The sequence below is a fragment of the Nerophis ophidion genome, linkage group LG03, assembly GCF_033978795.1.
Source record: "Nerophis ophidion isolate RoL-2023_Sa linkage group LG03, RoL_Noph_v1.0, whole genome shotgun sequence".
NCBI classification, from domain to species: domain Eukaryota; kingdom Metazoa; phylum Chordata; class Actinopteri; order Syngnathiformes; family Syngnathidae; genus Nerophis; species Nerophis ophidion.
The window spans coordinates 62,401,439-62,425,389 of NC_084613.1; the positions used below are offsets into that span (position 1 = coordinate 62,401,439).

At 37.3% G+C, this 23,951-nt stretch overlaps 1 protein-coding gene and 1 long non-coding RNA gene across 4 annotated transcripts in view; one reads left to right on the forward strand and one right to left on the reverse strand.

Annotated features, from left to right (window-relative positions):
* The window catches only part of bahd1 (bromo adjacent homology domain containing 1), a 135,818-nt gene that overhangs the window by 94,849 nt on the left and 17,018 nt on the right, over positions 1–23,951 (forward strand). For both annotated transcript variants that reach the window (XM_061895834.1, XM_061895835.1), the window contains exon 2: positions 13,599–15,262. In XM_061895834.1, coding sequence (XP_061751818.1) covers positions 13,675–15,262 — 1,588 coding nt within the window. In that variant the 5' untranslated portion in view covers positions 13,599–13,674. The remainder of the gene's footprint in view (positions 1–13,598; positions 15,263–23,951) is intronic.
* On the reverse strand, positions 734–14,439 carry LOC133549924 (uncharacterized). 2 transcript variants are annotated; one of them, XR_009806201.1, is made up of 4 exons: positions 14,073–14,439; positions 13,893–13,981; positions 13,557–13,683; positions 734–1,184 (listed from the first exon to the last, which is right to left on the reverse strand). It is a non-coding gene; the product is annotated as an uncharacterized LOC133549924 (long non-coding RNA). The 2 variants fall into 2 exon arrangements; XR_009806200.1 differs by lacking the exon at positions 734–1,184 and having other exon boundaries at positions 2,356–13,683.

Consider the following 23,951-nt stretch of genomic DNA (forward strand, 5'->3'; position numbering starts at 1 on the left):
TGCGGAACGGGGTGTAGAAGGACCGGCCTCGAAGACAGCGACAGGTGAGTAGATGGCCCAGGTGGGCCTTGTTATCTAATCACCTGTCGCCATTATTAGCAGCAGCTGGCACGAGACATGGTGTTGGAGTTCAGAGCTGGAGAGAGAGCGGGAGTGACATGCCTAAAAGAGACTGCTGAAAAACAATTCCAGTCTGTTGTGTTTAAATAAAAAGACTGTATTCAAACTGTCTACCGGGCTCACAAAGGATCTTTGGGACTCAGGAGAACCCTCATGGCAAGAGACATTTTACAGTGATATTGTTATTATAAGCGCTCCCATAGGCTCCATTATAAGCAGACTTTTGATCGGATTTATATTATATATATTTATATCTGGAATGCAATTTAAAAAAATACATTCGTCGTTATGTCTTTCAAAATGGGTGTGAACGATAGGCAAAAAGTGCAGAAAAAGAAAAGTTGAGTGTCTTTAAAATGCAATTACACTTTTTTGGGAGAGTTTGTCCATCATTCACAATCCTTATATGAGATAAGCACAAATATGTTTTTTTGTTTGTTTTTTTCATAGTCACCTCCAGTCTTGCTTTGTGTGCAAGTTCTTAAATGTAACTTATCTTAACAATATCCGGTGTTGTGGTATTTCAATTAACTGGAATCCGGTGTGCTGTGGGGCCCTATTTTAGTAAATCACACCTGAGCCATCATGAATTAATCAAATCTTTATTGGACACGTGAAAGTACACAATATGACAAAAAAAAATGACATATCTGGTTTAGGACACTTCTCACTCTTTTGCCTTCACCTTCATTGTCTATTCGTTTTTGGTGACTTTATATACTCTGGACATAGACGTTGAGTCCGCGATATACAGTACATGGTGGAAAATAACTGATAGTCTGCTGTGTCAGTCCAAAACCATTCGCCGTTTTCCGTAGTCTTCCCTCGACGGCCAGGTAATACAAAGCACACAGTACCTTTTTTATCACATCCCGGGGAGCCCGCTTTCTCGTTGACTCTCTTTCGACAAATGGACATATTTCAAGTGGTTACTTCCGAGTCACAAAACCGCTTAATTATGAAGCTGGCTGTGGCACGTTCTTTCTGACGTTACTTCCTGTGCGGGGAGCGGTCTTTCTGGCGTCATTTCCTCTCCAAACTCAGTTTGTAAACGATCAATGATGCTGTAAGTATATACGTATGTAATGTAGTAACAGGCATATTCATAATAACATGCAATAATTATGTACAGTGCGTCTGGAAAGTTTTCACAGTACTTTACTTTTTCCACATTTTGTTCCAAAATTAAAAAAAAAAAGTTTTTTCTCAAAAACATTTTTTTTAATACGATGATACAAGGTTGGCACACAAAAATTAACGTATTCCTTTTTGGAATAAGTCTGTAACAACAAAATTTTGAAAAAGTGAAGCGCTTTGAATACTTTACGGATGCACTGTATTTTGATTTTTTTTAAGCGTACAGTGGCGCAGAATTTTCATAAATGCATCAAAACTTTTTCGTTTTCCTTCAGCAACAACAACACTATTAATCACGGCAGACTTCATTAGACACAACAAATAATAACAAAATAATCACTTACTGTACAATGTCTGCTCTCACTAGATGCCGAATGATGGGATGTTCAAATCTTGCTGTTTAGACGAAGAATTAATCATAATCCTTGCAAAGATTTGAAAAATAGAAGTTGGGAATAAGAAACTGACCAACTTCTCGGTTTTTGTCCACAACATTTTTCTATCCAGGTGAGAGACAAGGATCTATATTCTAAAATTAGCTTTCACCAGCTAACATGCGATCACGAGCAGCAGCTCAGTATTTCAACACTGCTACTGCACAATCTAGTCAGCACTCTTACATCACGGTGTGGCTAAAAATAGATGGTCCGCCTAAACGCTTATAATAACAATATTGCTAATACTTTGTAATACATTCAGGTCATGAGACGTAAATGGATTATTAACGGTGCCTTTTGGATGCATTTTTAGAGTGATTAAGAGGCAAAACTGATTTTTTTTTGCAGGTGATGGTTGATCAAATGTTCTATTTTTTGTCCACTCTTAGGCCGATTACTTCCTGTCTCTCACTTGTGTAAAGTACCAGTAGGAGTGTAACGCTTCGTTGTAACAACAATTTGATTCACTCACCCAGTACACGAGCACTTTAAACCCCTCCCCTCAGGCAAGCGGCTGCGGAGTATAAGGAATGAAACCACCAGGCTCAGAGACAGCTTCTTCCCTGAACTGTCAGACTGCTGAACGCTAATCGGGCTTCATAGTCTTCCTCTGCTCTTCTTGCTGTCCCCCACTCTCCACCCCTAGCCCCATCCTGCACTGACTGCACTATTTATTATTTATTTAGTTATCTATCTCATTCCACACTGCATTTTTAGCCAGCTAATCTCGGTCCAAAAATCATTTATAAATATATTTATTGAATAGTACTTAAACAAAATATGAATGTAAGTTCATAAACTGAGAAAAGAAACGCAACAATGCAATATTCAGTGTTGACAGCTAGATTTTTTTGTGGACATGTTCCATAAATATTGATGTTAAAGATTTCTTTTTTGTGAAGAAATATTTAAAATGAAGTTCATGAATCTAGATGGATCTCTATTACAATCCCCAAAGAGGGCACTTTAAGTTGATGATTACTTCTATGTGTAGAAATCTTTATTTATAATAGAATCACTTGTTTATTTTACAAGTTTTTAGTTATTTTTATATCTTTTTTTCCAAAATGTTCAAGAAAGACCACTACATATGAGCTGTATTTTGCACTGTTATACAATTTAATAAATCAGAAACTAATGACATAGTGCTGTATTTTACTTCTTTATCTCTTTTTTTTTCAACCAAAAATGATTTGCTCTGATTAGGGGGTACTTGAATTAAAAAAACGTTCACAGGGCGTACATCTCTGAAAAAAGGTTGAGAACCACTGCTGTACGATACGAAATGATTAAGTGAGTTGGAATCAATTCAATAACTTTTTGGCAAAACAAATCAAGCAGTGTGACTGTGGAATAAATACTCAATACTGGACACTGCAGGTGAAGTTTCCTATATTCCTGTTATTTCTTGTAAGTGAATTAGGTATAAATAAATTATGGATACAAACAAGCAAGTCAACAACAATTAATGGCCAATGCAATCACATTTTATATGAATAAAGGCAACCAACACATTAAGTTGAATTAACAAAAGGAAACCTTTTATGCTCACATTTTCAATATTCAAGCAATCTTCAATAAAAATATGGAGTCTGACTGTGCCACCAGCACCACGTGTGCCAGGCACCGATTAGTAAGTAAAACACAAACTTCTGCATACCTGCCAACAACTAAGGCTTTCCCATAATGAGTACGGTTTACATAATCCATTCCGGTATACGGCCACAGTGTTAAAAACTACGGTTTTAGTTTTGCTACTTTTTAAACAAGTAGCGATTTCCGTACTTAAGCTATTTTTAGACCCATGCTACAAAAGAAGAGAGAGGGAGAAGAGACTAGTGCAACTTTACAGGCAGGGGACAACATATAAGGGAAAAATCAATGATGAGTGGTTGGTTTATGTATAAGAAAATCCATGATTGGTTGGTTGGTTCACTGTGAAGAGTCACAATTGGTTCAGATTCGATTTTTCTTTTAGCGATGTATAAACAACATCCAGGAAACCCACAATGCGTCTACTTGGCCCCATTTGGACAACTACATGCGTCTGGATAAAACAATGCCCAAAACATTCATTCTAGTTGTTTATCATGTAAACCCAAATCAAAACTGCTCTCGACATGGAAGACGTAGAATTCACATTTAACAACACACATTTGATGACTTTTGCTCTAGTAAGACAGTAGCTGACATTTGTTAATTATACATACTGTTTATATTTTGACAAGGAATAGTTGAATCACTATGAAACATAAACAATATGACTGCAAGATATTTGTTATTTCATGTTATAAATCACAAATGGCTATTCAGATAAAGGAAGTTTGCTAATGGAATAAACATTGTTTGTACCCTATGATATTAAAAAAAAAAATTGTGTTTCAAAACTTGCCTCTGATTATGACAAATATGAAAGTTTTAGCCAAAATCTAACCTGTCTGAATGCTGAAAGTTACCAGTTGCCAAGCAGGGCATATTTTGCATGAAAAATGCTGCAAAAAAATGTACGCCGAAATGAGGAAGATCATAGCCGCACAATTAAGTAAAGTCCCTTACTTCGCGCTGACCACAGAACCGTACCTGCGTGTGACAGTCCATTACATCGTCGACTGGGAATTAAAAAGTGCCTGCCTGCAAATTTATGTTTTATCTAAGTTTGATACATTTTGTATTATTTGCACAGCTGTAGTACAGTATTTTATGTAGAAAAAATATTTTTCTATTTTATGTATACATTCTTTGTTTTTCAATTGTATTCATCTTGACTAGCTGGGTTAATAAAAGAGCAACAGACTGTTTACAGTACAGTTGTCCTTGAGTTAAATTTCAGTGAATTTCGCTCAAAAATTACCATCTTTGTATGTATATTTTCACCGGAAAATATATCAAGATATATATCAAATATCGATTTTAAGTTAAAAAAATATGTCGAGATATACTTTTTCGTCCATATCGCCCAGCCCTACTACAAACACACTTCACTTCCTGCTTACGGCGTTCCATGCAGAGCTGTCACGGCTCCCACCTTTCTTGACTTGCGCTGCGCACAGGACTCTGGGAGATGTAGTCTATTTTCAGGCCTGACCAATGCAAATCCGCCAGAAAAAAAGCCACACACCAAGTTTTTGTTTGATACCATCACATGTCACGGCATTATTGTAAAGACTTTGAAACGGCAATACAGCTGTATCTACAATACTGTTACAACCCTATAGTTGAATATATTTTGCACCCAACTTCGACACACACTTGTTAACTAGCTAGCAAGATAACAAGCCAACTATCTTACACATCCTCCAGATGTCTGACATCATACCTCCTCTCTAAATGCTCCCGTATTACAGATGTACAAGGTCTGCTTTGCAACATGAGCACACTATTTATGTTTTTTATAAAATTCAAATGACATGTTACCACACTTCAGCACTGTGCGGCAGTTGGTAGCTCTTGTGCCTCACAGCGAGAAGGTCTTGGGTTCAATTCCCGGGTTTAGAAACTTTGTGGAGTTTGCATGTGACGGTGAGGGTTTTTTGATTGATTGATTGAAACTTTTATTAGTAGATTGCAAAGTTCAGTACATATTCCGTACAATTGACCACTAAATGGTGACACTCATACGTTTTTCAACTTGTTTAATTTGGGGTCCACGTTAATCAATTCATGGTCTCCGGCTTCCTCCCACCTCCAAAGACATGCCCCTTGGGGATAACTTGATTGGCAACACAAAATTGGCCCTAATATGTGAATGTGAGTGTGAATGTTGTCTGTCTGTGTTGGCCCTGCGACGAGGTGGTTATTTGTCAATGGTGTACACTGCCTTCCACCCGAGTGCAGCTGGGATATGCTTCAGCCCCCCGCGATCCCGAAAGGTACAGGCGGTAGAAATGAATAGTTGGATGTTCCCACACTTTACATGTTTTCATCTACTATGTTGTTGCAAGTTGCCATGGTGGCTCGCTTCCGTCTGCAAAAAGCACAAGTGATGATGTCACCTACAATTGTAGACAAATGAATTTGTCAGCGACAATTTTTTGGTCAATTTACGTAGCCAATGTCGACGAATCGTTGCATTCTTAATGGTTGAAAAATCAATGATTTTGATAATCATAATGTTTGTAAAACATATTTAAATCGAATGTTGAAGTACCCTCTATGGCCCACTTCCACTATAATTTCATTTGATAAAACCACTATGCTAGATTATTGAATAAACTCAACTAAAAATGTACAGTACTTTATTTTAATGTTCTTATTTTAGTGTTTGCCTCAATACTCTTTCGTAAATCCAACTGCCTCTCAACATCTGACTGATTGTGAGCACTTTTGCATGAATGACTGGAAAAATGCTGATAGACTCCGAGACGTAGACTATAATTAAATTAATATGTGCTTCCACAAAATATTAGTTTGAGGGTGTGCAGACATGTGACACTGCACTATTAAAAAATAAGTGTATTGTTTTGCCAGTAAGTAGTAAATGTGGTTTAACATTAGTAAGAAACAGGGATGTGGAGACCTTTAATATCCATTGTCTCTACAACTACACTGTGGTACTGACATCTTTTTCAGTAGATAAATGATGCTTGTCAATGAGCCCCTGTTCTTCCATTGTGCATGTCTGTCTCATTCAAACGAAGCGGCTTGATTTGATATCCACAGACAGAAACTCAATGCGTGGCTCCTTCTGTCCCGTTTTTTATCTTCAAATTACATTTCTCCCTGATGAATTACATTTCACGGTTCACAGAGTCGTTTGAGAATAAGAGCAATTTGAGCCATTACATGGTTGCAAAACAGTCGAGTCGGAAGCCTCTGGCCACTCTGGAGTCACTCAATGTTTCAATACTTTTATCAACTTTGGCAATTCGAGCAATCGCAGTTGAAGACGCACAAGGCTGTTGCTGATTACAAGGTAATTGGAAGCCACCCTATTTAATGATTGCAGTAAAATGAGTTGTAGTTATTACAGATGGGCGTAATAATCGATTAAGCGACTCATTTGTAGTTAAGAATTCTGTCAGTTGTATAGAATTTATTGTTGATGAATTGTGTCTTCAAACAATTAAATCAAAATGGACTGCACTACTTGCATCCAAATAAGGGGATTTGACTACAATATGGGCGTTTCTATAAGTAGTATGTTCTTTGGAATTGCAGATATGGTGAAAGCTCAATGACTATATACTAACTGATAAAAAAAGACATAATGACAGAAAGTGGTATAATTGTCTTTTAAGGCTGCAGGGTAACAGCGGGGTCTTAAAAAGTCTTGAATCCACCAATTTAAGTCTTTAAAATGTCTTAAAATGCTCCTAAAATTTCATAAAAGGTCTTAAATTCGATTTTGAAAGGTCTTAAAAATCTATTGTTACTTGTGTCTAAAAAATTCTTAAACTTCAGTCTGGCTTTAAATGTTTAGATTTTTGAGTACGATATACATAGCTACAAAATGGAACTATAGTAGGATACTGTTGCTGCCCGGTCAGCATTTATCGCCCACTACCAAGTGTGTTGTGCTTGCAGTGGTGTGTTGTTACAGAGCAGTGGAAAAAAAACGAAAAAATGCCCGTAGCAATGCCGAATTACATGCATTAAATAGGTAAGTGCAAGTTCAATGATTGGTAGCTCCAGAACCGGTGGATGGAAACGTATAACGTTTTTAGGACCCGGATGTGGAGCCATCGAGACGGGAAGGTGTGATGGGGATTTTAAACATTGCGGTGACAGTGAATGGAATGATAATGTAAAAGTCAAAATTCCAGGATAAGTGTGTGTCAAAAGATGCTGAAACGTCACAAACACTATACAAGGATCAATTTAACCCCACCCCCCACATCCCCAGGACTGTTATTTGGGTAAAGTGGCGCCAATTGCCAAAGGAGATCATTATGAGATGTTTGTTTACTAGAATAGAATACAATAGAATGGAATGGACTTTATTGTCATTATATTTGCATATAACGAGATTAAAGACTCCAACTTAAGGTGCGGTAGTGGAAACAAATATGGGGTGAAATAAATAACACGAGGTGATAAAGGAAAAAATCTAACAATTCAAATAAACAGACTACTATCCAATAAAATAATAAGCAATCCTGTACAATGTAAAAAACACTATAGAAATGCAAAATACTGTACAATATACAGAACAAGACAAGATTACCGAAGTAATAAATAACAATCAGTGTCGGACGTATTGCACTCGAAGGGTAGTATTGCACAGGGGTAGTGAAATCATGGTAGTATATTCACAGAAGTAAAACTATAAAACAACATAATTCTCATAAATCATTATTTATTGCAATAATTTCAGGTCAGCTTCTCATGCCTAAACGTTTTTCCAAGTTTATACAGCAATTGACATTATACGCTATAAATAAAGGTTGTCTGTTCATTGTTTACAATCAGTTTAAAGTAGGCTGAACAAAGAAAGGAACAATTGAGAATGTCATCTTATTATGATTGAATAAAAACTAGCTGTTGTTTATTAGCAATATGTTTTCAAAAAAATGATCACAAAACAAATGTAAAAATGCATTTATACATACCAGAAACAAAATGAGCTGAAATTTGAATGTTTTTCATATTATTCACATCCAAATTTGATCTAAGGCTTGCAAGCCATAATCGCTTTCTTTCTTTTTAGACAATCTCTCTGTCTGCATTCTGTTTTTCTCAACTTTGGCTAGATACAGAAGTAGTATTGTAAAGTTTTAATCTGTTTGCTCAATTATGACAGCCGCAAAAACACTCCAAAAGTTAACCGATTAGCCTTAGCAGAGATGCTGACAGTCCCTTTCACAGACAAAATATTGTTTTGCTTTCCTCTACCATTGCTGACGTTCTGGTTGTTGTTACATGAAAACACTTGATACGAAGCACACTGCACCTTTCGCAGGAAAACAGTTTTACTGCAAATCTGAAAAAGGACTGCTATGATGTGTGTTAATTTTTTTCCAATTAGTTTACAAAAGAGAAGCTTCTAATCTATTTAGTTAGTTTTACCATTTTGTTTTCCAATCTGAAAAAGCAGCCAATTAATTCATATACTACCTATGATTTTCTTTTATATCTTTGTATTTTTTTGTTCATATGGATATGAAATTGTCTTAACGTATTTTCAATATGGTCTTGAAAAAGTCTTAAAGGGGAACTGCACTTTTTTCCCCCAGATGTTCACAATTATTATGAGAGACAGGAAAACAGAAGTTTATTTTTTATTTTTTTCGCTTTCCAACATACGGAAATCGGCTCGTTCTAGTTGACTAGCAATGCAGCCATTGGAAGCAATCAATTCTACCTCTAAATCACTTTAAAAATCATTCAAAAACCTTCAACAATATTTAATTGACATTCCTTAGCCTGTATAATAACCAAGCTGTAGCGACATTGTTATTTTAAGAGCAAACATTGAGGAACTATTTTTCTATCATCATAACACATCAGGGTGCGTCTGTATTACCCGTAAAAGCTAACTATTGAAAGAGATCAGCTAGCTTCTACAACAAAATGAAAGACGTTTGAGTTTGTAATGCACAACACGACACCATTTTGTACTGACTGAAAAACATAAACATTCATATTAGAATATCTCTAAAGTATTAGCCCACATATCATGTTTTGTTCGTACACAGCTGAGCTATCCAGACAGCGTTTGTACTGTAGTTGTACTAACGCGCAAGTTGTGCTGCGTGTATCATGATCGATATTAAATTGTCTCACTCGATGGGCAGTTGTTCTTCTGGTCCAGCTGGCTGGGTAACGTTTCCTGTTGATTTTGGGTAAGCAATCCATTTATGTCTAAAGAGCTCGTCTCCAAGTTCCATATTTACAGCGTCAATCGCTTTCATCTCCCTCTACCTTTGTGCTCGCTTCTTTAAGAAGCAGTATATTTAGCTTTAAAAGTATAAAGATGTAAATCCTCAATTGTCCAAAAATAGTAGTCTTGGTTGTCTTTTACCAAGGCTGCCATGATTAGAACACAAACTCGCATTTGATTCCGGAAATAGTAACACACATTTATTGTCAGAAGTTAGACGTGCGCTGCTATAGAAATGGAAATCAATGTGTGGAATAAATGAGTCCAGGAAATAATTATGTTTATCCAAATTTGATAAAAATTTTACATATTACATATTGTTATGAACATGTCTGTTACTACATTATATATAGACGTGCAGTATGTATATACAACGTTGTTGTAGGGTTTTGATGTTGTTTTAGAGACCTTTGAAGGCTAAAATGGTGACTCCCATTTGCCACGTCTTTTAAGCGTTTTTTTTAATAATTTTTTAATCGTTTAAAAAAAAAAAGACGTGTTCTTGTCTCTTATGATTGTGAACAATAAGCAAAAGGCCAAAAAAGTGCAGTTCCGCTTTAAATTTGACCTGCAGAGACCCTGATAAAGTATTTGGCAAAAGGAAAGTGTTTTCCTTGAATGGTAAAGAAGTCTGTTCTAGAGACAATGTCTCTATATGAAATGGTAAATGGGTTATACTTGTGTAGCGCTTTCCTACCTTCAAGGTACTCAAAGCGCTTTGACACTATTTCCTTATTCACCCATTCCCTCACTGATGGCGGGAGCTGCCATGCAAGGCCCTAACCACAATCCATCAGGAGCAAGGGTGAGGTGTCTTGCTCAAGGACACAACAAACATGACTAGGATGGTGGAAGCTGAAATCGAACCTGGAACCCTGAAGTTGCTAGCACGGCTGCTTTGCCATCCGAGCTATGCCGTCCCCCAATATGAAGTAATATGGGAACCTCCTAAGCATGTGTTCCTCATTAAAAAAATGGAAAAAGGCAAAGTTCAACATTTATTAACTGAGCAGACAGTTGTAAGGTGACATTTTAACACTGTCAAAAATGAGTCAAGTGACTTTTAATGAGAAAACGTGTGACCTTAATGATGAAGGCAATCTTCCGGTCTACTTTTTCCTCAAACAACACCCAAGTGTGGAAAAATGTCAAGCTCTGTAAAGATTAGTATACGGTCATCGATTCATGAACACTACTTTCTTTACATTAAGGCAGGGCTATTTAACTGGCAGCCCAGGGCCACATCCCACCCAGGTATGACACCATACTGGTGTTTCCGTAACATGTTTACTTCAGATGCAGTAAGTAGTTATTTAACTTCTTTAGTTATGCTAGTGGTTTTCCTGAAGGTTCTATTTTTGGTCCTCTCTTTTTTTTCATCATTTGGGCTATTCAACTTTGAGGGACACATTTTTGCAGCATATTCTTAAAATGCTGTGAGGATCTTTGACTAGTTTTTTTGCAGAGTGCCCTTGAAAACAGCAGAGTGTTCCTGTACCTCTGACAAAAATCAATAAACCACAATTTAATGTCTATGATATACAAAATAGGACTATTAGTGAAGGGAAATGTCCGGCCCCCCGGTTCTTACCTTTTTGGAAACCTTGCCCCCAAAACAATTTAGTCAAATATCCCTGATCTACAGCTTTCAATGTGTACTCTTCTAATTTTGTTACATTCTTCTTCCCTCGACACCTCTTAAAAGTCTTATTGAGACTAGTTGCTCTTTTAGAATACAGCGAGTCGTGAAAAAATGTCAAAGAAATACGGCTTACAGAGCATGATGCTGAGCTGACCGTTTGTGTATCTTTTAGGCGTGTATTTTCCGATCGAATTCAGCATTATATGACTTTGGAATTTGCTAGTTTTTAGGGCTATGACTCTGAAGTTGATTGGCTGGAGAAGTCTGTTAAAGTGAATGGTCTTTGCCTGGATTTTGCATTCACGTTATAACTATTCTATTTTTACATCCATCCATCCATTTTCTACCGCTTATTCCCTTTGGGTTAGCGGGCAGCGCTGGTGCCTATCTCAGCTACATTCGGGCGGAAGGCGGTGTACACCGTGGACAAGTCGCCACCTCATCGCAGGGCCTATTTTGACATATGGAATCCTTTTTATCATAACCTACCTCTTATGAACTGCAGCTGTGGATATGACATCAATTCAATGAGCGTGGCGTTGAAGTAAAGATTTAAACCCCTTTCACCCAACGGTATCAAATTTCACGGTGGTACGATATTATTGTAGTATATATTCTCCCCCACCAAAAAAACATCTTATAGTTTGTAAAATTAAGTGGCAGGAATGTTTATGATAAACACACTTACTGTAATGAAAGACACACATAATGCTAAAATATAATCACATTTATTACTACATACATTTATTTTTAAGTGCAACATGACATGCTAGCTCTGTGTTGCCTTGGAAACGCTTGAGGTGAAAATATTGCTTTGCAGAATGCAGACTTTCTTACCTCCACCAAATAGGTTATGTTTTTGCAAGGGTTAGTTTGTCTGAATAGCAACATGAATCAAATAGTTATAAAGATAATGATGACATTTTTCAGGGAATGTCTAAAAAAAAAAACAATTTCTCTCATCGACTATGAACACTTTTCAGTTCTTGCATATGGCGTTCTGGGGAAATGTAGTTTATTTTCAAACTCCGCTAAAAGGCCAGAAAAAACTACACCAAGGTTGATATCGTCCGGCGTCACAGTATTATTGTGAAGACTTGGAAACCAAAATACAGCGGAATCTACTATACCATTACACCCCTATAATAGCCTTGAAATGTTCCAGGGTAGATTGCAGTGCTCACTGGTAGCCTGTAGGATGCTAATACCATTACACCCCTATGATAGCCTTGAATGTGTTCCAGTGTGGATTACAGTGCTCACTGGTAGCCCGTAGGATGCTAAGCAAGGCAAGTAAAACACAACCACAACATGGAAATATTTAGTCACATACTGGGTAACTCCTTTAAGTTACAGAAAAAAGAAACGCAACCTCGAAAGGAAAAAGCCTTTAAAAATGGATGGATGGATGGATACAACTCTGCTTCCATGTGCTGAAATCACAGGCGTGTGTTGTTCTGCAAAACCTTGGTCACCAGTCACGACTATGATCACTCAGTCTTCTTAGCAATATGCGTCCTGTCTTATTGATGTCGAAGATGAAGTGCATCTTGAATCAAGACCGTGCATCTCCACTTTGTACTGCTGTTGATGACTCATAGCAATCTCAGTTAGTCCAAAGTGCAGTCTATTAGATTGCTAAAAATGCTAGGAGTTTTAATCAATAATATACCTGTGTTCAGATTTTTAAACACATCGTCACAAAATGCTTTTTTATTTTTGAGGAAGTTAAGTAACTTTAGTGTTTGTTGTTCTCTTTAATTGCTGCAGTTTTTACCGTTGTTTCTTCATTAAAAAATATACAGTTTTTTTGTCAGCACTTGGCCAATCCGTGCTTTTAAATTGACAAAGGATTATTAATAATTTTGTTTTTTTGGAACACCATAATGAGCAGCATACTTACAGTTTGAGTAAATATTCCTGAATGAATTAGTCGTATTTGTTAGTAAACACATGCCTAAAAATATCTTAAGCTGAATTTAAAAGCAGATTGCTAAATTAAAGCCACTGAAACTGAATAGGTTTATACTTCATAATCCGACTCGTCTACTGATTAAGATAACTGATGATTGGTCGTTTATCAAAATAGTCGTTAGTTGCAACCCTACTTAAATATCCTTTTTGAAATATTGCCCCTTGAAAACATGCTGAAATGGGACCGATGTACACACTTTTGTGAGATAATGTGGACATATTTCACGTTAACTACTACAGCAGTGAAAAATAGGAGACCATATGGCCCGAGGCGTTAAACTATACCCTAATGTAATGCATTTGGGTATAGCATTTACATTTCAAGCCCAGTAGTCGTCACGGGACCTAGAAATTGGCCGCAAATTAAGTCAAACCCGTTGATAAATAATCAATGTCTGTTACATTAACATCAGGGAAAGATTCTTACGAGTGTAATAATCTGTGATCTCCTGCTTTTGTCTTTCTCCAGAGATTGGATGGCATCAGTTGATGACTCATGATGATTCCTGTTGACGGGCCGCTCTGAATTCCAACCACTGTCGTAGATGCAGTATCTGCTCCAGGACGAGACCATGGTGAAAGATCAGCAAAATCAGCAAGCAACAGGTGGGAAGTCCCACAGGGAAAAGAGAAGTGGAATGAGAAAAAGGAAAGAGAGAATGGAGGAGCAGAGAGGAAAGAAGCAGGGGATGTCACACCAATTTAGGAAGAAGACATTGGCGGGGCGCATGGGAGATGCACTGGATTGTTGTGTCCTGCTCACCCGTTTGGAAGAGAAAAGAGTTTTAGGCAAAGACTTGCGGAAAACTTGCAAAGAACCAAGCAGGCAAGTCAAAAAGAAGCAGGACTCCTCTGAAAGCAGGACCAAATTTCACAAGTTGAAAAAATCAGCTTCTCAACAAGCACTGAAACCAAAAAGTTGCAAATCTGAAGCCTTACTCACGTGGCCGCCGCTTGTTACTGAGCCACGCAGGAGGAGAATGGCCTCTCTCAATGCAGAGGCAGTCAACAGCTTGCTGCTCTACAGGGCCGATTCCCTTGCATCCAATCCCACTAAAAAAGAGCAGCCCTCAAATGAAGCTCTGCCTAAAGGTGAGAGGAAATCTCATGGAGCCAAAAAGGTTCTCCGGCGAGGGAAAACACACTTGAGAGAAAGTAATAAAAAACAGAAGCGGTCCACGGTGGAGACTCCGCCAGTCGACTGGTTGAGTCTGTTTGCCCCGACCCCTCGGCGTCAGGCAGGCCTCACCGCTGCAACACTGCTTAAACTCACCAGTTCCCTCTATGGAAACAAGCGGCAAAAGAAGCAGGAGTCCAAGCCTGTGAGTGAAAGTAAGGCTAAGGATTCAACTCAGGTTGAGATTAGCGGTAAGCCTTTAAGTGGAGCAACACCGCAGACCAAAAGAAGAACAAATCCAAAACACAATGAGCAGCTAAAGCACATTAAACAGGGTAAAGAGGATCCAGTTCATTCCCAACCAGGCTCTCCTGTCCAGGGATGTTGTAGTCTCTGTAAGACGGGGGCTTTGGACCCAGAGTGGAAGTCAGGTGGACAAGAGTGTTTAAAGACACGCCACTGTGGCTCCACGCTAGGATTCTCCTTAAAAACAATCAAAGAAGAGCAGGAAGAGACCGAAGTGTCAACCTGCTATTGCTGTACGCAAGAGAGGTGTGTCGAGTACTGCCACAGACTGGCCCTCTTCCTCAAAGATAAGACCATCAAGGAGCTGGACGACCAAGGCTCGGTCTCTGAGGTGTTCCATCACCATCACCACCACCACCACCACCATCATCATCACCACCACCTCCAGACCAGCCACCCGGCAGCCATAACCATCACGCCACACACGTACACCTGTTTCCCCAGCTACTGTGTTCACTTTCGCCACCCGGACTCCTCACCATCGTCCATGACACCCCTCGCTTTATGTCCAAAGAGCAGCAAAAGACCCAAACTGCTGCCCAGCTCCGGCACACCCCCCTCAGGGATTTCTCATTCAGTCTACTGCTGCACCTCCGTGGAAGCGTGCTATGAAGAGCCCTGCAGGATTAATGGCTATTCCACTTACGGCAGTGTCATTCCGGCCATTTCCAGGGGAGGTTGCAGCAAATGCACCCATGGCATTAACAGAGGTCAGTGCGCATAAAATTATCCCTTTTTATCACAACTATATATATATATATATATATATATATATATATATATATATATATATATATATATATATATATATATATATATATATGTGTGTGTATATATATATATGTATATGTGTATGTATATATAAATATATATGTTTATGTGTGTATATATATATATATATATATATATATATATATATATATATATATATATATATATATATATATATATATATATATATATATATATATATATATACATGTTTGCATTGTCTGGCGGTATGTTTAGTAGATTGGTATCAATATCGTATCAGTCGAGTGCATATGGAAATGAAAATCTTGATCGCGATATACAGTATATTACAGCCTCTTCCGATAACAATATGTATCACAATATATTATTTGGTGAATAAATGACATTTCAAAAGGGGTCATAAAGGCTCCTAATTTGGCTGCTAATATGTTTTTTCAGGTTGCATCATTTTCTTAAAACTATCATTAATCGACTGGTTAATATACTGTTAATATCTGATTACTTTCTGTTGTATCATGGTTCTATCAATACATCAGTTAAAGTGTAATAAGCACGTAATCTTCTGTTTGGATACTTTACATTAGTTTTGGTTGATACAACAAATTTGAGTATCGATCTCTTACAAAGTAGTTACAGTGGCAATATTGGTCATAGCAATGCTGACACTGATACTTCAAAGTTTCAACATCTTGGAGTAATTCCATTTTTATTACAAATATAATCAGACAAACACACTGCTTGGCAGTGTAGCAATATACATGTTATTATTTCCGTATTCTTATTTAATATTTACAATGTTTTGAGCAAAATAAATTCAATAGTGCAATATAACTATCTTTAAAACCTTTGATTTTTGTCCTTGAAGTCCTCCAGTGTCCAGGGACTTATGTCCTGAGTTTGTAAACAATAACAAAAGAGCAAAATAATTTGATGATTATTTTAAGATATCAATACGCACTGCTGATTGGCTGTTACATCGCTCTGAATACGCACTGCTGATTGGCTTTGTATGTAACCAATCAGATGGTTGTGTGGGCGGGACAATACTGGGTGCTCAGACAGAGGCAGAAAGCAGAGCAGCTTAAGACTTTACCTTACAAACTCGTTCGATACACCTCCGAACCGGACCGAAACCCCCGTACAAAAACAGTTCAATACAAATACACGTACCGTTACACCCCTAATATATATATATTTATACTGTATTTTTCGGACTATAAGTCGCAGTCTTTTTATAGTTTGGCCAAGTCTCACCCCCGGCCGAACTACAAAAAAAAAGTGACTTATAGTCCGAAAAATACGGTATATATACATATATATATATATATATATATATATATATATATATATATATATATTATATATATATATATATATATATATATATATATATATATATATATATACATGTATATATATATATATATATATACATGTATGTATATATATATATATATATATATATATATATATATATGTATATGTATGTATATATATATACATATATATATATATATATATATATATATATATATATATATATATATATATATATATATATATATATATATGTATGTATGTATGTGTATGCATGTAGAATAGAATAGAATGGACTTTGTCATTATAGTTGCATATAACGAGATTAAGGACTCCAATTTAAGGTGCGGTAGTTGGAACACATATGGGGTAAAAATAAACTACACAAAAGGTAATAAATGAAAAACTAACAATCGAAATAAACAGACAACTATCCAATAAAAATAATAAGCAATCCTGTACAATATACAAAACACTATAGAAATACAAAATACTGTACAATATACAGAACAAGACAAGAGTACCAGAGTAATAAATAACAATCAGTGCCCTTCCAACTTGCCTTTGTGCCCTAAAATATGAGCCCCCCTTTAAGGCAACACTTGCCTTGATCTTAAAAAGTTGAAATTCGAGACCTGCACTAGGCTCCACCCACTTGGAGTAGGTAAGAACAGGTACTGATATTTTGGGGATTTCAGGGTGTGATGAAGTGAATTGTGAAGTGAATTATATTTATATAGCGCTTTTCTCAAGTGACTCAAAGCGCTTTTACATAGTGACACCCAATATCTAAGTTACATTTAAACCAGTGTGGGTGGCACTGGGAGCAGGTGGGTAAAGTGTCTTGCCCAAGGACACAACGGTAGTAACTAGGATGGCACAAGCGGGAATCGAACCTGCAACCCTCAAGTTGCTGACACGGCCACTCTACCAATCGAGCTATGCCGCCTCATCATCATTTCTACCAAATAAGATCAAAATCTGAATTTGTGAAGTCCAGTTGTTAACGTTTCGTGTTTTCTGGCAAATCTTTGCAGCAATGTTTGGCGGCATGCCACGGTCACATCTTATGGTATAGGCAAAATGTATTTGCAATTTATCATCACCTCTGTGTATTATCTGTAATGTTAACTGCAAGCTCATTTTGCCAATTTCCGTAAAAGGAGTTTGTTAAAGTATGACATCTTTTTATCACCAAAAAAATGGAAGAAAAAAACTGACATGGTTGACTTTCTGTTCATTTTCAGGTATAGGTTGCTGAGACTTTTATGTGTGTCTCGTCATGATAGACATCCCCTGCAATTTTCGTGTTGATACATTGAACCGGTAGAAGGTGCTAATTTTTGTAATTTAATTCTAATAGTGGCGCGAGAGAGCCAATTTTAAAATTTTGTTTTAGGAATTTCCAGAATACGTAATTATTTGCCATACCTGACGCGCCTGCAAAATATGGGAACTTTACGTGCATGTTAAAGGGGAACTACACTTTTTGGGGAATTTCAGTTATTGGGAATTTCAGTCATAAATAATGTGTTTTTCAGTAATACTAATTGACAATGTTCAAGAAGTTGGTCTGTCGCTGACACTTCCGCCGCATCCGTTGCGGCCTTCCGTTGCTTAAAATTGTGTTGCGGCTTTATATTATTACGTTTTAGCGTTTGTATTTGTTGTGGCTTTTGTCATCGTGCTGTACCTGAAAGTTGTTGTGTTATAATTTATGATATTGTCTTTTGATATTGCATTTGCATTTGTTGCGACTTTTGTCAGCCATCATAGCTGTCTGCCATTCTTGTTTTGCAGACTGATAGAGATTACGCCACAGACGGGCAGACAGACTTGAATAACGTTTAAAGTCCTTACCATTAAAATTGTTCAACTTCATATAAAGTCTGACATTCTTAAATCCAATGTTTTGTTTTTTGATTAATTTCATTTTTAACGATGTTGGATCGATACCTATCTTCCCGGAAAGCAAATGTGTCAAGCAGAGAATGATGTTGAGCCTAAGGAGTGTGAATCGATAAATCAATGTATCGATTAATTGGTAAACCCTTACTTATTTGCATATTTCAGCTTGTGTGCTGAGCTGTTTTGTAGCTGCTGTCTCCAAGTAACCAATAGCCTACCGTGTTTACCTTGCACTACAATACAAGAAAAGCCCAACTTTGTTTACTTTCTCGAGGACATTTAACTAGCTTGAGGACTGCTTGTATTGGATCTTTCGTCAGAAATCTTAGGTGCAAGCACCTATAATCTGATTCGGACCGTTATCTGTTATCAGTATCAGATTGGTACAACCCTTAAAACGCAATACACTACTACTACTAATAATAAAACTGCTCACTGAATCACACATGAAATCATGCATGATGTTTTAAAGTGAACTCTTGGTGAAACAATAGATAGCATAATATTGTAGGTTCCACTGTATTGCTTTTATAGGAGTAAGCACATAACTAAATCTAAAAGTGGACGTACAAAAGATTAGGAAATACTGCCATAATGTTCCTCATAACAGAGAGGTCATAGAAGTCTTATTGCCCACATTTAAAGGAAATGCTTTGCTAGTTGTTTTTTTAAAGATACAGATAAAGTAATAAGACCATAGCTATTGAATTTGAGGAATCCTTTCAGACTGTAGCAGTAAAAATGACATATGGTCCTGCTTTTTGTTGCACATCTTGGGTTACATTGTGTTGGACCATTAAACCAATTTAAAGTTATTGCCTTAAAAAAAAACACTCCTAGGGAACTACGTACTGCATTAGAGTTAATCCTCTACAATGCTGACTATGTAACAGCTCTGCAAATTTTTAAACAACTTCTACAGTTATTCTGCAGCTGTCCTTCTTATCCTTATCCACATTGTGTCTATTTTGCTGATTGTTTGGGCGTTTGTATTTAACAGTCATGCAAACTAGAAGCATTGTTTGTTTATGCGCTTGGTCCTGTAATAGCCTCACTACACACAACTTTGCTTTGTACAAATATGCACTGTGCAGAAACTCATCACATAATTAAGACAAGAGGATTAAACCCGGAGTTAAGTTAAGCACGTTTTTAACACTTGCTGTTAGGCACAGCTTCTCTCTAATCTAAATGCCTAAGTAGCGCTGTCAGTTAGACTGAAGGCGACAAAAGAACAAGTTTGCATTTAAGTAGAAGTCAACAATTTCTAAATAAAAATAAAAAGCTTGTGTGATGACAAGTAAACTGATAGTGTCAGACAATACTGTACAAACTATATGCATAGTGTGCATGCATGAGTCCAACACCTGCTACGCGTTAAAACACACTTGCTATGTGATGTACACACTGCGACCTATTTTCACCCCTGTATTTGTGTCAGATTACAGGAGGAAGCCACTTGTTAACCTCTGAAGTATCTCAATAACAAAAATTTCAGCTTCACATCCTTACATATAAAGGTGCTGAAATGCTCTATTGAACGTAGCTGATGGGAATAGTGCCAAATAAATGTTGTTGTTTTTTTTTTTTTTAAATGGCGCCCATCTTAAAAGCTTTGTGGCTCAGTGTGCAAGGACATTGATCCCCAATGAATGACTGGAGCATGCTGTCAGCTATCAATAGGATAACATTTGCTTCAGTTTTACGGGGATGTATAATTGTTTTTGCCTGCAGTGAATGTTACAGTATGTATGGAATCATGGGTCATCACATTTAGGCCACCTGCTAAGCATAACAATTAGAGATGCGCGGATAGGCAATTATATCATCCCCAACCGCATCACTAAAGTCATTGTCCACCCGCCATCCACCCGAACCAACATTTTATCAACACCGCAACCGCCCGTTACCCGCCCCTTGTTATATATCAGGGGTCGGCAACTTTTACCATTCATAGATCTATATTGACCCGTTTCAAAGAGAATAGGGGATAATGAGAGCCGCTAACATTTTCGCAACTGTTTGCTGATGCTTATTCAGATAACGAGATTAAAGGCGTGCTATGAAACCATTGACTTTGACACCTTCAACAACATGTACAAACTGTTTGCCAGTCCAGTAACATGTTGTGTGCAGCTTCCGCAGACACACGTACAAGATTGAAAGGCAATACTGGCTGACACAGAATACACTGATGGTTGTGATATAAACAATTTTAACACAACAAATACCCAGGATCCTTTGCATCCATGAGTCTTCCTGACTATATCATACACCCCGCCCACCTTACCAACGCACGGGGGGGTGGGGAGGTCGGGGATTGGGGCTAGCGGAGTGTATATTATAGTCAGGAATACTCCTGGATGCAAAGGATTCTGGGTATTTGTTGTGTTGCGTTTATGTTGTGTTACTGTGATGATGTTCTCCCGAAATGTGTTTGTCATTATTGTTTGGTGTGGCTTCACAGCGTGGCGCATATTAGTAAGAGTGTTAAAATTGTTTATATCACAACCATCAGTGTACTCTGTGTCACCCAGTATGCCTGTCAGTCGTGTACGTGTGTCTGCGGAAGCCACATGTAACATGTTGCTGGACTGGCATGCAGTTTATACATGTTGTAGAAGGCGTCAAAGGCAATAGCTTTATAACACGCCCTAATTGTTGTTAACTGGGTGACCGCCAGCAGATTTTCGCGAGACTGTTTGCGGCTCCTGTTGTTTCTTTACTTTGTGATACGGGTCAAAATGGCCCTTTGAGTGTTAAAGAATGCCGATCCCTGACCCATGTATATCAAATAATTCCGAATGGTTCAACCGCCACCCACCCGAATCTATTTAAAATCAAATTTTTCGTTATGTCACCCGCCCGACCCGCGGTTTATCCGCGGACTCCGCGGATGAGACCGCAAACCGCGCATCTCTAATAACGATACAACAAGTAATTTGTCAACATGTTTGTTTTTCTATCTAATACATTATTTTCATATTTAAATATTGATATAGATTATATAAGAAACAGGAACACTCAATAAACTGATTAAGAGAGCTGATTCCGTCCTAAGCTGCCCACTAGACATTAATGTGGAAGTGGCTGACAGTAGAATGCTGACTAAGTTGACATCCAATATGTCCAATTCCTCTCACCGCATGCACAACACTGGGGAGGCCCTGAGTGGCTCCTTCAGCATTAGACTGTTACATCCACAGTGCAAAAAGGACTTCACAATGCAATTAAGTTTTTTTTTTCTGTGGTGTGCAATACAGATGTTAGTGTTTTTTGTTGTATTTTTTTGAATATATATATATATATATATATATATATATATATATATATATATATATATATATATATATATATATATACACATATATATATATATATATATACACACATAATAATGAACAATATGTAGTATTTAGTACATTTTTTTTGCTTTGCATTACACTTTACTTCTGTTAATGTATGCATAAACTTGCACTGCAACAACATAATTTTCCTATTGGGTGATGAATAAAAGGTTATCCTATCCTATAAAAATGTATACAATATATTTACTAGAGGTGTTAAAAAAAAATAATTCACATTCAAATTGCAATTTTTATTTATTCCAATTCTAAATTGATTTTCGGGAATCGATTTAACAGAGAAGAAATTATTTTTCCGCAAATTGTTTTTTTTAAGAATCGATTTTTGGATTAAAACAAACTATTATTGATATCGGGCAACACGGTGGTATAGGGGGTAGTGCATGTGCCTCACAATTCAAAGGTCCTGGGTTCGAGCCCCGCTCGTGGTCTTTCTGTGTGGAGTTTGCATGTTCTCCCCTTGACTGTGTGTATTCCCAGCCTCTGCCCGCATGCAGCCGTGATAGGTTACAGCACCCCCTGCGACGCCGAGTGGGACAAGTGGTAGAAAATGGATAGATGGATGGATTATTGGTATTATTGATACAGGTTTTTTTTTTTTGGTATTGTATTCAGTAATTGGTAAATTTTGTAAAAAATATTGTAAACCTGGGATTGGGTTGTAGTTGGTATTGCCGTATTTTCTTTCATTAGATTAATTAACATTCTGTAATTTTTTTTTAGATACAATTTTAAAAATACATTTTTGAAAAGACGTTTTTTTAGAATAGAATAGAAAGTACTTTATTGATCCCTGGAGGAAATTCAGCACCAAAGTTCGCTCACAATAGATAATAATATTTATAAATAATATAATTTATATCATATATTCTATATAAACTATATAATATATGAATAATATAAATATATTCTACATTTAAGTGCAGTTAAGAAGGAACATATGAGTTATACAGTCTGATGGCTGTCGGAATGAAGGACCTCCTGTGTCGTTCTGTGTTGCATTTTGGGAGTCTGAGCCTTCCACTGAATGTGCTCATTCTCTCTGCAAGGTCCGAGTGTAGTGGGTGGGAGGTGTTGTCCATAGTGGCTAGGAGTTTTGCTAGACTTCTTCTCTCTGACACCACCGCCAGAGAGTCTAGCTCCACTCCCAACACGTTACTGGCCTTCTTTACCAGCTTGTCCAGTCTGTTTGCGTCCCTAACTCTCAGCCCGCTGCCCCAGCAGGCCACGGCGTACAAGAAACCGCCCGCCACCACCGATTTGTAGAACATCTTCAACATCTTTGTACAGACGTTGAAGGATCCTAGCCTCTTGAGGAAGTAGAAGCCAACACTGCGCATACAAGTCGTGCGTCAGCAGCCTAAAAGGAGCTTTTCTAACCTATAACCTGTTATGAAGAGGTTGTACTACAATGTAGATACCAAATGATACATTATAAGACTCGTGTTGAATCGAGAATTGAATCTTCTCCCAAGAATCTGAATCGAATCGTGAGGTGCCCAAAGATTCCCACCTCTAATACTTAACAAATATGTTCTACATTATCTAAATTTATTACGGCATATGCCCACCTACTTATGGTTTGGCATTTGCGTCCCCATATCGTCACTGATTTCTCTTCTGTGCTTTGTATTGTAGATAATTAGGTATTTTTCATGGTACAGTAAGCTAAATAGAAATGGTTTGAAGGCGCCCTTTACAGGTAAAAAAGTCTATTTATTCAACATTTTCCATTTTGTGGATACTTTGACAAGACGTGATGTTGTGTAACTGCACGTTTTTTTTACAATACTGCATAATACGTCTGTAATTTTTCATAATGTTTAAAACTGAATTTCAAATGTTTTTAATAACTGTGAGAGGCATTTTACAGTCATCAATCGCCTGTCAGCCACATTGCGCTTTTAATATTGTCGACTATCACACAGCAGACGTTTTATTGAGGGGTTTTAGTGTTTTTTGCAACACTCACTCAAATATTCCACTCAAATATTAACACTGAAGTAGTAATATTACTCTTTATTTTAACTGTATTCAATAAATATATCTAACCTAC